Raw genomic sequence first — 14,417 nt, forward strand, 5'->3', positions numbered from 1 at the left:
GAAACCGACAAAATGAAACAAATTTCCAACTGAAACGCCACTTCGTACAAATTTGACCTTATTCTTCTCCTCTTCTTTCTCCGGGCAAAAATTTTCTTGTGACTATATTACAGTTCTCAAAATTGACTTCTTTATCAATTTCACCTAATTTCACACTCAATTATTAAAATTTCTTACAAGTATTCCACTAGGTCTTTTTGATTGCTCACTTTCCCCAAATTCAAATCTCAATTTCATACTTTTAACCTCAATGGTTGAAACACCATTTTGCCCAAATTCGAAACTTCTCGGTAAATTTCACGTGATTTCACATGGTTTGTTGAAATTTCCTACAAGTGTTCCACTATCACTTTCTTCCAATTTATAAATCCCATTTACATACCTTAGCCTCTATTGCACCTAATTTCACACCCAATTGTTGAAATTTCTCACTTTACCCCCAATTTATAAATCCCAATTTCATACTTTCAACCTCAATCACATCTTATTTCACACCCAATTGTCGGTAGCCTCGCAATTGGCACTTGGTTGGCCATAGGAGGGGGGTTGGCATAGTGTGTCTTGCAACCACCCCCCGGAGTGGCAACCACATTGCCTTTGGGACTGCCCCAAAGCACAATAGGTTCAACAGAGAATCCTTCGCCTATACACGATGAGGTGGTCTACACCGCGCATTCTCACCTGGTCGACCATGCAATTTATTGCGCAGCTCTGCGAAAGCGCAAGCCGGAAAAGGCCACATGTAATTAATTATATGAGGAGGCAGTGGTGATAGAGGCCAGCCCGGCCCGCTTCTATGAGGAGGCTGCACGAGGTCAAGCTACCCGATTATCTCATTGTAGTACCTACTCCTGACCTATTGTGAGAGACCTGGTCTCTAAGCACCATTCAGAGGTGGGAGATCATCAGCAACCTTGCTGCTTGACATATATGGCGGGCCCGTTGCAGCGAGGCTAACCCCCCCACATGCAGAGTCCATCCGTTCCATATCATTCATACCCTTCATGGCCAATGGGGGAAGCTTCAGGGAGGTTCGTAGGCGGTGAGTGGCTTTTCTGCACACATGGCGCCGGGGTTTTCTCTATGAAAGCGATAGCGAGATCAATTGGCATTACAAGCACACCCCCCCCCCCCTCCTCCTCCCCCGTGGCCCCCCGCAGCAGTTGTATGAGGTATTTTCTCTTCGAGAGAGCGGCCATCCATAGATGAAATCAGTCTCCCCAATTCTTATATTGCCTCTATGGGGGTCAACATGTATATTCAGCCTATGGTTGTTTGATTTTTAACTAATAGAAGGATCTATATATAGCATAGATGCACCCCTACCCCTCTCACCCATCAGGACATCAATGCCTGATCCGCTTTGACCTCCTCCACCTACACACTCAAACTACTTGGTTCGGACCCTCATAGGTACCCCCGAAGATGCAATTTTATAAACACCAGCTCCTGAGGGTCACAAATAATGGATTCATTCATAGGTCTCACTATTTACACCAGTACATGTCCCATGCCGTGTGGATTGAAATTGGCTGGCTCAAAGTCTCATCATATCAGTTTGGAGTGCAAACAGGAAGGCGAAAGGAATCGCCTCAGAGGACAGGATCTACGGACTCTGCCACCTAGAGGTTGAGGCAAAGGAGCATTACATATGTAGATGATGCCCTGCATACTATGAGATTTCTGGGTGATTTCATTTCGTTTCCAGGATGGGTTTGGTCCCCTCTCCAAATCATGGACTTTCTAGATCAGCACTTTACTTGATGGAGCGAGGTGCGGAGATGCCAAGGCCTACTACTCCAAGGGGACAGGGATAGGGTCTAGGATCCCCAGAGGCCTTCATCATGAGCTTACTTACCGTGGTACAGGGAGGAGCCACTCGCCAGTTATGCTGGCCTTATCCTGAGGACTCCACTTGACAAACCAGGTAGCGTACACTGCCGACTCTGGAGCTTCCACAGCTCCCAAGCACTCCAGCTGCAGGGCACTAAATGCTCTCCACGTGACAGGAGGCACCCATTTGCACGCTGTCGTGACGTGAGCGGTGTCGCTGGGAAAGTGCGAGACTTTTGGCTGTGAGAGTAAGTGGTTGAACTTCAAGGGGCATCACCAGCAAAAGCTAGAACCATCATAAATTTAATACCAATTACAAATAGGCTTCACCAAAAACCATCAAGGCACCTTGTTCACATATCTATAACCAAAACTAAAAACATCACAGCCTGCTGTCATGACATACCACACTTAGGCAACACACATACATCATAGCCAACATAGGCATGACATATACCATGTCTTCACAAATCCCAAAACCCAAAGAAAAACAACAGTTTATTATGACCTCAAGACATGCTGCAGCTCTCCATCTTTATCCTCCATAGGCAGTCTTCTCATATAATTTTCCACTTGTCTGTCTTCATGATGCATTAATGGTCTTCAAACTGCTGTCCAAATTCTCCCACAAGACATTTCTCCTTCACGTAGAATTTCACATTGCTGCTATCCTTAGATCACTCACAGGCGGGTTCCTCTACACGCTGTGCCTGCATCTCCATGTCTTCATGCAGTTCTCTCTCATAGCACTGAGACGGTTTTCTGTATGCAGCTTCATGACGATTTCATCTTTACAAAAATTGGCCTGCCTTTCCTATAGACCATCTTACAGGCCATTCCATCTCCACACAGAATTCCACAGCACCTCCTTCCTTTCTGAGCTACCTGCAGGATTGCGCCTCTTCAAGATCTACACAATCGTGCTCTCCTCACGTAGCTATTCCATTGTTCCTTGTATGCCTCTTGACTCCCATTTGGTCTTCACTCATGACCCCGCTCTCTTCCCACTAGTCTCCGCAGATCTCTTAGCCGCAGTACTGTGCCTAAACCTGTATGCTACAGCCCGTTCAATCTCCACGTATTCTCATGCACATCCAAAGCAAAGCTCTCCTCCTCAATTACCTGCAGATCCTCACAGCATGCATAATATGGTGTCCATCTCCACGTTGCTATGCAAAAACCAGCCCGTTCCCTTCACAAATTCCAAAAACCCAACAGCCTTCATGCAACCTATTCGGGCTAAAACAGAGAGAAGAATTATGTCACCAAAGTCGAGGGAAAAGGTGCATGCAGCACAGCTGCACCCACCACACCAGCCCATCCCCCGTGCCTCCTGGCTGCCCTTCACCAAAAAAGCCCCACTACCACTTGCGCTCCCCGCTTCTACGTCAGCTGCGCCGACTCCATGCACTCTCTCGCATCGTCCAGAAGATGCGCTGGCAGCTGCGTGAAGGTCCACGTAGCTAGCCAGATTTATCCTTTTTTTATTTTATTTTATTTATTTTGAAGAAAAAGGCCACCATGTTCCTTTCACGCCAAAGCAAAGGCAGCCTTAACCCTTTTTACCTTTTTCTGCCCATGCATCTGAGTTCATATGGGATGGTCTGTGAGCTTCTTTCACTACATGGACGTGCCACAGCACGACATCGACCCCCTCTAAACCTGCACATCCTCCGGTATGTGCCACCAAGTTGCTATATAGGCTAATCTTCATTCAAATTTATACTGATTTGCCTTCATCTTTATCAAATTTTGGCACGTTATCTTCAGCTTTTTCATCCTCTGAACCCACATTCTCATCAAGGCTTTTCTGACTGGTTGAATTTCCTGTATTGATCATCCTGCTCATAAGAAGCCTATTTTCAAGGGTTGTTAAAACTCCATCTCCATTCTCTTTGCCAGCTAATGCAACTTGCACAAGTGTTGGTTTGGCATCCCCCTAGTTGAAATTCTCACAGCTTTTACTTTCATAAAATACAGTTTGATTGTTCTCAGAGCAGTCCACAACTGTGTTTCTAGATTCCCCATGAGTGTCGAGAATATCTGCAAAAGATAGCATTGCATCGTAGTATTGCCCATCTTGCATGGTTAAGCCATCATCATCCTCGTTCAAACCTTCTAGTGATAATGGGGTTGAACCCCCATTGACATTAACCTTCCCTGTTGTCTCAGAGGCTGGTGCCTTACGCTCAGGGTAGTCCATATCTCTTATCTTTGATATGCCAAGTTTTGAACACCCTGGCTGCACTCTCCAGACTCCCACATTTCGTATACATATTGGTAAGGGCAATCCCAACCACTGCATCTAACCCAAAGCCACTAGCCATCAAGCGAGCATGGACTAGCTTGCCTTGGGAAAGGGCAGCTATACTTGAACATGCATTCAAGGCACTGATAAGAGTAACATTATTGGGCATTTGCCTCTCCTGTTGCATTTTGTTCAAAAAGTCCTGCTTGTCCATGTCCATGATCTCCATACCCTGCGATCAGTGCTGTCCATGAGACCACATCTCTAACCAATAGCCCATCAAACACCTCCTGTGCTTCCACAAGCAGGCCACATTTGGCATACATGTCCAACAAGGTACTACCAACAAAAGTTTCTGATTCAAAACCCTCCTTTGCAATCTCAGCATGTACTTCTTGTCCCCTTTCTAGAGATCCTGTCCGGCCGCAAATTTTCAAACTGCCAACAAATGTGACAGCATTTGGGAACACGCCCTCCATTTGCATCTGTTCCAAGCAGTGTAATGCTTCTCCATCAAGTCCACAGTCAGCATACCCCGAACTCAAAACAGTCCACGCAACTACATCTCGTGCTTCTAGCTCATCAAACACTTCATGCGCCTCAGCAAGTAAGCCACATTTTGAATACATTTCAACCAAACTATTGCCAACAAAAGTGTCTGATTCCAATCCCTCTCTGACAAGACCAGCATGTACTTCTTGGCCTTGTTTAACCCATTTCAGCCTAGCACAAGCTTTTAATAATGCCTGAAGAACATACTTGTTAAGTTGAGCACAATTGTGTTGCATTTGATGGAACAGTTCAAAGGCATGCTGATACTCTCTACATTCGAGATAGCCTTCCAGAAGAGAAGGCCAGAAACACCCATTCTGTTGTGCAAATCTACGAAAGACCTGCTCCGCATCCAGAGTTCTTCCGCATTCCACAAACATTGGGATAAGGTGATTTCTTAGTAGCCTATGAGCTTCCAGCCCATTGTAACACACGTGTAGATGAACACACTTTGCACATGAAGAATCTCTCCTTTTTCTGCATTTTTGCAAGATGGATGTTAAGCTTTCCACCGATGGCAGCTGGGCCATCTGCTCCAAAGAAGCCAATGCCTCCTCTAAACTCAAAGTCTCCCAACCCTTGGCCTCTTGCACTTGTGCATCCATTTGCACTCTAGGAGTGGATCTAGATCCAAATGCTTGTGCATGGTTTGCTGGCTCCTCCTGAAAAGCAGAACTCGACCACGCTGGACCAGCACATGCTTTCCCCCTTCCACCGATGCCCTGTACTGCTTCAAATCACCATGAGCTTCTTTTTGCCCTTGAAGTGGCAGGAATGGATCAAGTCATTGCAAGCTCCTCTCCTTCCTCAGCTGTCGAGAAGGATGAGTGTCACAAGCCCTTGTTGCCCATTCTACAGTCCTAAGAGAGAACTACAAGTCTATACAAGCTCCTTGTCACCCCCTTCTCTTGAGGTGAACAAGTGTCATAAGCCCTTGTAATCCTTGTTCTTCCCTAATCCACCTGGGTCAAATGGTACCAACAAATCATACAGGCTCTGCTGCCTGTACCCTTAAGGAATACCCTCTAGATCATAGGCCATCAAGGTTTTCTGCCTCATACATATGCTGAAATCATCACATACATAGTTCACGGGGATTTCACCACACTCTCACCCCAGCAATTTCACGTCGGGTTCACCAAAGATGTCGTGACGTGAGCGGTGTCGCTGGGAAAGTGCGAGACTTTTGGCTGTGAGAGTAAGTGGTTGAACTTCAAGGGGCATCACCAGCAAAAGCTAGAACCATCATAAATTTAATACCAATTACAAATAGGCTTCACCAAAAACCATCAAGGCACCTTGTTCACATATCTATAACCAAAACTAAAAACATCACAGCCTGCTGTCATGACATACCACACTTAGGCAACACACATACATCATAGCCAACATAGGCATGACATATACCATGTCTTCACAAATCCCAAAACCCAAAGAAAAACAACAGTTTATTATGACCTCAAGACATGCTGCAGCTCTCCATCTTTATCCTCCATAGGCAGTCTTCTCATATAATTTTCCACTTGTCTGTCTTCATGATGCATTAATGGTCTTCAAACTGCTGTCCAAATTCTCCCACAAGACATTTCTCCTTCACGTAGAATTTCACATTGCTGCTATCCTTAGATCACTCACAGGCGGGTTCCTCTACACGCTGTGCCTGCATCTCCATGTCTTCATGCAGTTCTCTCTCATAGCACTGAGACGGTTTTCTGTATGCAGCTTCATGACGATTTCATCTTTACAAAAATTGGCCTGCCTTTCCTATAGACCATCTTACAGGCCATTCCATCTCCACACAGAATTCCACAGCACCTCCTTCCTTTCTGAGCTACTTGCAGGATTGCGCCTCTTCAAGATCTACACAATCGTGCTCTCCTCACGTAGCTATTCCATTGTTCCTTGTATGCCTCTTGACTCCCATTTGGTCTTCACTCATGACCCCGCTCTCTTCCCACTAGTCTCCGCAGATCTCTTAGCCGCAGTACTGTGCCTAAACCTGTATGCTACAGCCCGTTCAATCTCCACGTATTCTCATGCACATCCAAAGCAAAGCTCTCCTCCTCAATTACCTGCAGATCCTCACAGCATGCATAATATGGTGTCCATCTCCACGTTGCTATGCAAAAACCAGCCCGTTCCCTTCACAAATTCCAAAAACCCAACAGCCTTCATGCAACCTATTCGGGCTAAAACAGAGAGAAGAATTATGTCACCAAAGTCGAGGGAAAAGGTGCATGCAGCACAGCTGCACCCACCACACCAGCCCATCCCCCGTGCCTCCTGGCTGCCCTTCACCAAAAAAGCCCCACTACCACTTGCGCTCCCCGCTTCTACGTCAGCTGCGCCGACTCCATGCACTCTCTCGCATCGTCCAGAAGATGCGCTGGCAGCTGCGTGAAGGTCCACGTAGCTAGCCAGATTTATCCTTTTTTTATTTTATTTTATTTATTTTGAAGAAAAAGGCCACCATGTTCCTTTCACACCAAAGCAAAGGCAGCCTTAACCCTTTTTACCTTTTTCTGCCCATGCATCTGAGTTCATATGGGATGGTTTTTGAGCTTCTTTCACTACATGGACGTGCCACAGCACGACAACGCCAACTTCAGATTTAGAGATCCTGAGAGAAAAATAGACAGCCCACACAAGGTCATTGATATGGCCCCCACATAGGGCCGACGTCTCTCCATTGTATACTTCTAACATGTACTCATACCACACCACAAGCTTCAGGCACATGGCTATCGTGCTTCATTCTCAAATGTTTACATCGTTGGGTAGGTAGTTTCTTTTCCCATGGCTCATTATTCTCATGGATTCATTGTACTACTTTTTGGTCTCATAGCCTTTTGGGTCTTTTGTAGATCTCTCTCTGCCACCCGCAGATGTTAAAATCAATCAATCTATCTATCTATTTATCTCACTCATCGAGGGCACTATCATTGTCTGTAAGAGAGGTGTTTGGTCATCTGCATTGTCATAAAGTATGAGAATCAGAGATGTGTGCATGAGGTTCATACACAAAGAGAGCAACAACTCTTGGCAAAGCACACTTGTGGTGGAGAGACAACAACCAAACACTCTTGTCTTTCCAAGTATTGGTCAATGCAAATTGAGGGAGACAGATGACACCCTCCCAATCAGAGCTTAGATTGAGGCCTACCGACACGGACTTGTCTTGATACATTTTAGAGCCTTGTGACATGTTGCAGCCCCAAGGGAACCACAACCATGACCCAGGGGACATCATAGAGATTCCAGAGAGAACCACTACCAGCCAGGCAGGGCTGAAAAGGATCATGGATATGTTCCGTGGACACATGGAGGATATCTAGGCCTTCAAACAATGAGATTCTTTGCTATTTCTTCAACAATAGGTGGCTTGCAACTTAACAAAGAAGCATATGGCCAGAACCCACTTGCCAGCATAACCACAGCTCGCTGTAGAATGTACATTACTGTCCAGTGCATAAGAGAATTACTTCCTTCGACGCCGCTTCCGAAGCGGATGAGAGGGTGGAATTCCCTGCCTCTGTCGAAGAGCCATCACTTTAAACGGGCTGAAGTAAAAACGTGGTTTTCGAAGAATTTGCCCCAAAATTGTAAAAATGGGCCACTTAAACGAGACCCATGGGAATCTACATGAGGAGAGAAAAGGAGAGACCTGCTCTGCGCCGCCGACGGAAGATACAGCGTAAGTTGGCAATAATCCCGCGAGAGCAACCGAGGCGAAGATAATTCGTAGGAAGCTGCGACAACAAGGGTGGCAGCAAATGGCCGATTCAGCCATGCTTCAGCCAGAGAAGAACCGAGACACCAGAAGATTCGGTGGCCGGGATGCTGCGTGGTGGTGGGTTTAGCTGCGCTGGTGGCCGGGGTTGGTAGCTGACAAGTACTTTCGGCGAAGGCAAAAACTTGGTTGGAAGGACGGAAGACCTGTGCTGCTTTGCAAAACCAGTAGCAGTGGTGCTTCAACCACCATGCCCTCGGGGAAAGACGTAAAACGCCCACACTCGGCATTTCCGTATTTGTTTCAAATGGAGGACAGTTCAGGATTTTATACTCACGAGTCAGGAATCTTAATCACGGGTCACGAATCTACCTAAAAAGCCTTTTCACCATATAGGCACGGTCTAGTGTTCATGGAAAACATTTTTCCCAACAATTCGAAAAACTTAACCTCAAATTTTTGTCTTTTTTTCCTTAAAATTTAAAGGTTTTTTAGTAAAATTATAACTAAAATCTTTTAAAATTTATAGGTTTTTGTGAATTGTTATTTTAAAATTTAAAGGTTATTTTTCAAAATTTTCCATTCACCGACACTAAACCTCGGTTTTTTATGAACATTGGGATCGGTTAGCAAACGTCCGTGGCCAAAATGAAAGTATGGGTTCATGCCTCTCGAGAAAATGAACGACATTAACTGAATATATCCACCTAGACAAGGTAATAATGTGTTTGTTGGCAGCATTTGACACCAGTAGGCCAGGTGGTTAGAAGGTTTGCCTAGTATGGAGGAGGCTATGGGATCAGACCTTGTTGTGCCCATTTCGTAAGCATTCAAACCTACTTGTCCTTAAATTTGTAATCCCACAACTCTGAAAGCCTGTACCACCTCAAGTCCATAAGCCTACAACTCTGCAAGCCCACAAGCATGTAAAGTCGATAAGCCTAAAAGCTATAAGTCCGTAAGTCCACAAGCATGCAAGCAAGCAAGTCCGTAAAGCCCACAAGCCTATAAAATCGCTGTAAGGGTGCCAATAGAAGGACACCCCACGGAATCAAGGAATTATTTCTTTAGATTTCAATTATCAATATATTTCAACTCTAATAGAAGCTTTCTAATCGCTTATAATTCTTTGCTTCAAAATCTAAACCTAATTTTTAGCAAGTTTGCAAAATCATGGCTAGGGTTAATGTATCGAGGGATTTGATTTAATGACACTATAGGGGGGGAGAAAGTGAACAACAGATAATTTGCAAATCACAACAAGACATGCCATTTTTTAATCCAAGACAAGACCCTCTCAATTTCATTATCGGCCTTGGCTTCCAACATCCAAGGAGCAGTAGTGTGCAAGTGCTAGAAATTATCATTCTGTTGGTAGTCAAACCCTACAATGATTATACACGTCAACATGTTTTAATTATGTGCCCTACCTTCATTTTGAATTTTTAAATAACAACAAGATCTTGTTGTTATACTTTGTCTCTGTGGACATAGCTACATATGATGGCGAGTTCTAATGCAAGCTTACATGCATTCTTTCCATTATTTTGTAGCATAGAAAAAAACCTCGAGTAATATTCAACCTCTTCTTGCACTTGGTTATGCATGAGTTGGTGGTCTATGGCAAGTCGAAGTGGCATCTCCATTTTTTTTTGGCTTTAAGGTTCCTCCCTTGCTAAATCTATCCTCAATTTCCTCATCATTTTTAAAATTTGTTATAGATAAGTTTTTGACCCACCTCAAGTTTATTAGTGTTAGTGTTAGTTTGGTCCTATGTGATGAGAGAGTTAAATTGCATGGACCTTGATGAAGTGTTAGGAGAGTAAGCATAAATCACCTTAGAGAATGACCATTGTCCACCCCCAACCATGTACCCTCCCCTACCCAACCACATAGAAGGGGAGAGCAGGGCATCAGAGGGGGGGGGATTAGGTGTCACATAGAAATATAGTACCCATAATGTTCAAGGTGTATTAAAGAAATCTCTTTTTAAAATGTAAATTAAAGTCTAGTAAAAGTACCCCAACTGTTTGGATTTCTCCTCATTTTGAATTATAACCCCCATATACATTAGACATGTGTTTTATTTGTAACTCCATGATAGTAATAAACCTATTCTTTTGAACTCTTTTACTATTTTAGATAATTTCAAGTGCACCCCTATCGGTCTACATAGGGGGGTTCACTATATAAAAACTCAACTACAGCCAATGTCCAAGCTATTTTACTTTTATAAAAAAAGTCATTTTCTATGGACTTTAAACTTTTAAGGGTATATCTTTTTTAATTTTGAAGCAAAATTATCCATCCTATATGAATTTTTTCTCATTTTGGATTAAAAAACCCACATCGAACCACCCACTCCCGATTTCTTTACTTCACCTCCCCAATTTTCAAGAGATGCACAAAAATTAATGCTTTGAACATATATACAACCTAGAATAAATATTTTTAACCTTTGATATAATGTCTTTATAAATTATATTTTTATGTGCTTTATTTGGTTTAACCCTATAAATGTAATTGTAATAATTGCATTGAAAGAGTGAAGTCACATTAGAAAGTTTATTTTGCACCTATGTGTAAAAACAATGAAAAGACAACTTTAGATGAATGTAAATATAATAATTGCATATAAAGAGTTAGCTCACATTAGAAAGTTATTTTGCACCTAGTATGTGTAAAGGCAATGAAAAGTCAACTTTATGAGATAACTTCATTGTAGGAGATAAATGATTAAAGAAAGCAACACCTTGCACAGTTATATACAATTCATTCTTATTTCTATGTTAGATATTAAATAGATTTGGGAAATTTTCAGTAGTCATAATGCACGTGCAGTCAAAAAAGTTACATCTACAAAGATATTGAGTTGGTTGATTAGAATTAATTTCTCATAATCTATCAAATCTTGGTTGGGTCAAAAAAATCAAATGAGTCAAGGACATGGCATCCTTTTGCCTTCAATGTGTTGTAATAAATAGCCTTTATGTGTTTAGTACAATTGCGGAAGTGCTCCTCATGCACATTGGGGAATGGGAGAAGGGTGAAATGTGAGGGTATGAGATGATACGGAGAGGGAGAGGGTGGAGTTTTTCTTTCTCTCTCTCTCTCTCTCTCTTTTTTTTTGGGGGGGGGGATTTTGGGGATGATGAAGGTATGAAGAGAAGCATAGAGGATGTGGAGGGGCTACAATAAGCCAAGAGGCCAAGATTATTTCTTGAATCTCAGCCAACTATATTTCATCTCAATAAAGGCCTACATTAGATCACTTAGGGAACTGAGAAGTTATGTGCCTCATCGATTAATTGATGAAGCAAGGAACTGTGCAAGTCACTATCTCTTGGGATTTCGTTGACAAGTAAATTGCCCTCTTCGCATCATGCAAACTTCTTCTTTTCTACATTGGAAGAGTCTCATCACACGAAAGGAAGTAATGGACTGATTGGAGAAAGAGGTGCTCTAGGCTAAAGTCATCCAACAAATTTTCTATCTTTGTAAGGGTTTTAAAAACATCCTCTTAGTCGACTCAACTTGGGCACCTAAGGTTCTTTTTAGGACCTCATTGCTCTGAAATGAAAAAAATTTGTATGTGTAATTCCTTGGGATCCTCTATTTGATGTGAATAAAGGCTAGGTTAATGCATGTCCATTGTGGGTGGAGCTATTAACCTCGCACCTTAGTTATGGCTACTAGAAACTTGGGAAAATCCTTAGTTATGGTTTATACTTGGAGACTTGGCTAGAAACCAGGGAAAACCCTTAGTTATGGCTGGTACCTAGAGACTTGGCTAGAAACCTAGGAAAACTCTTAGTTATGGCTTGTATCTGGAGACTTGGCTAGAAACCTGGGAAAACCCTTATTTATGGCTTGTACTTGGAGACTTGGCTAGAAACTTGGGAAAACCCTTGTTTATACGTTGAATCCAAACTTAAGGTTATAATAAGGATTATGTGGCGTCAAATACATAGAAGGAAATCCTCAAGCAGATGGAAACGCAGCTTGGATAGTTGGGGGTAAGATTAAGTTGATTTTTGGGTCTTTTATAAGGGCATGCTTCCACTATGGTAAGTTTGGCATTATGCCAAAGGTGCAAGAGAAGATGAGGAGGAGAGTTCTAAAGCACATATAGGAGTTGGTAGGCGAAGCTGGAAAAGCTCTTTACCGTTTGGGGGATGCTTTAGGAGGTATGGGAGGCGTAAGCTTGACACCTAGGAGCAGCTCTCATGACTAGGAAACGCCAGCAGCAGAAAGAATCGAGCGAGCAGCAACAAAAGGGGTTTGTGGGTTTCGAAGTCCGAGGTTTTCAGCCAAGCCCAAAGGAGGAGGAAGTCTACGCACGGGCAACACCTACAAAATCTGTGAACCAAAGCCAGCGACATCGCTTCTTTCTCTCTCCCCCGCCATCGTCTTCGGTCGGCCAGATTCTGAGGCAGCACGTCAACACTGACCTTCAAACCTGCTGCAGTGTGCTGATGTGGCAAACGGTGATTCGAAGTGATGCCTGATTGGAATATGACATTCAGATGCTGACGTGTAAGGATCACCTTCATTCCAAAAGCTGATGTCAATGTGTACTCTTTGCGTGATGGAAGATCGACCTCCTTGCATGACGGTCGGGACAACCATTCCAGCCGGCAGTAGGCTCTCGACTACGTCGATCGCTTGACCGGCTGGAATGGTCCTCCCGAGGACCATTCCCTACTCCATCATGGTCTTGGGTCTTTGGAAAATAAATGCCAAGAATCAAATCTGCAAGCTTTGTTTTTAAAGAATGCACCGAGGACCATTCCCTACTCGATCATGGTCTTGGGTCTTGGGAAAATAAATGCCAGGAATCAAATCTGCAAGCTTTGTTTTTAAAGAATGCACCCTATAAGATATTGACGCATCAACTCTGGGAATTTTACTCAAATGAAAACAAATGAGTTGATGGCATATAAGCAATGAGATGTTAAAAAATAGAAGGCTAATAAAACCTTCACACATCAGCACATGGATTGTTTAAAAATAGAGCACTAATAAAATTTTGCCACATCAACAAGGAGAATTTGAAAAAATTGTTCCACTCCCCAAGACCATGATGATCAGGAAAGGCCATGGGTTGCAACGCCTTTCCCTAGGAAAATGGGTCACTAGCTAGCGCCAGCTCTCCATTTTCCTCTAGGGAAAGACCCCCCCCCCTTGGCGTTTCCCTACACCGTCAATTCCAACAGGATGGGCACTAGACTATTTCGATCTCCTTTATTTTATTTTGTAAAAGTCTTCCTTAATAATTGTAGCGGTGATTCATATGGCCTTGGAGCTAAACTCAACCAATTCATATATACACAAGTTTCACGACATGTTGCACATCAAAGTACTCAAGTTTGCTTTAAATATTACGTTGGCATGGAGGCCTTCAACAGATCTTTGAGCTTATGGTCGACATGCCGATAGTAATGTATGGATGAACTTTAAAAGAATGTTGCAATCGATAGTAATGCATAGAGGGTGAGTGCTCAAGAGTATGTATTCACAAAGGGTTGGGAAAATCAATCGAAGCTACATGGAGACTAATATGGGAATGGCATGGAAGACAAGATATTGTGAGCTAGGTTGTTGGTGGGTTTGGATTAGTTATTGATTTTAAGAAGAAAGGGGATTTGATAGACCTCGTTCCCACAATAAACTACTCTGCACAAATCCATTTAACAAGAACGCCCTCACACCATAATTACATTACCAGTTCCCATTATGTACCTTTGTCCTCTCCACCATGTTGAAATCACCTAGTATCCAAGTCTTCTGGTTCCCCAGTTGAAGTAGCTGATTTCACTAGTATCCAAGTCTTCTAGTTCCTTAGTTGAAGCAGTTGATTCCACAATCCAACCCTTTGTTGTGCCCCATGAGCCCCATACACATTCATTATTCAAGCTCACCTCTACTCTACCAATGCTCACCTAAAAGGGTGGTTATCATTGTCAAGTCCAATGACTGCCATCACTCCACTGCATCGTTGATCTTGCATCATTGATCTACACCCCTATAGAAGATATGAAACCCGTTATAATA

The 14,417-nt window shown here is 43.2% G+C and overlaps 1 protein-coding gene across 2 annotated transcripts in view; it reads right to left on the minus strand.

Annotated features, from left to right (window-relative positions):
- LOC147631188 (purple acid phosphatase 18-like) overlaps positions 1-14,417 on the minus strand; it is a 44,550-nt gene that overhangs the window by 22,779 nt on the left and 7,354 nt on the right. Inside the window, exon 1 of one of the 2 annotated variants that reach the window (XM_086809515.1) lies at positions 8,298-8,657. The exons of the other annotated variant lie outside the window; for it this stretch is intronic. Coding sequence (XP_086665641.1) covers positions 8,298-8,423 — 126 coding nt within the window. The 5' untranslated portion in view covers positions 8,424-8,657. Of the gene's footprint in view, positions 1-8,297; positions 8,658-14,417 lie in introns of those variants that run through there. 2 annotated transcript variants of the gene reach the window in all.

The sequence above is a fragment of the Cibotium barometz genome, chromosome 15, assembly GCF_041138505.1.
Source record: "Cibotium barometz isolate CiBa-2024 chromosome 15, ASM4113850v1, whole genome shotgun sequence".
In the NCBI taxonomy this organism is placed as follows: Eukaryota; Viridiplantae; Streptophyta; class Polypodiopsida; order Cyatheales; family Cibotiaceae; genus Cibotium; species Cibotium barometz.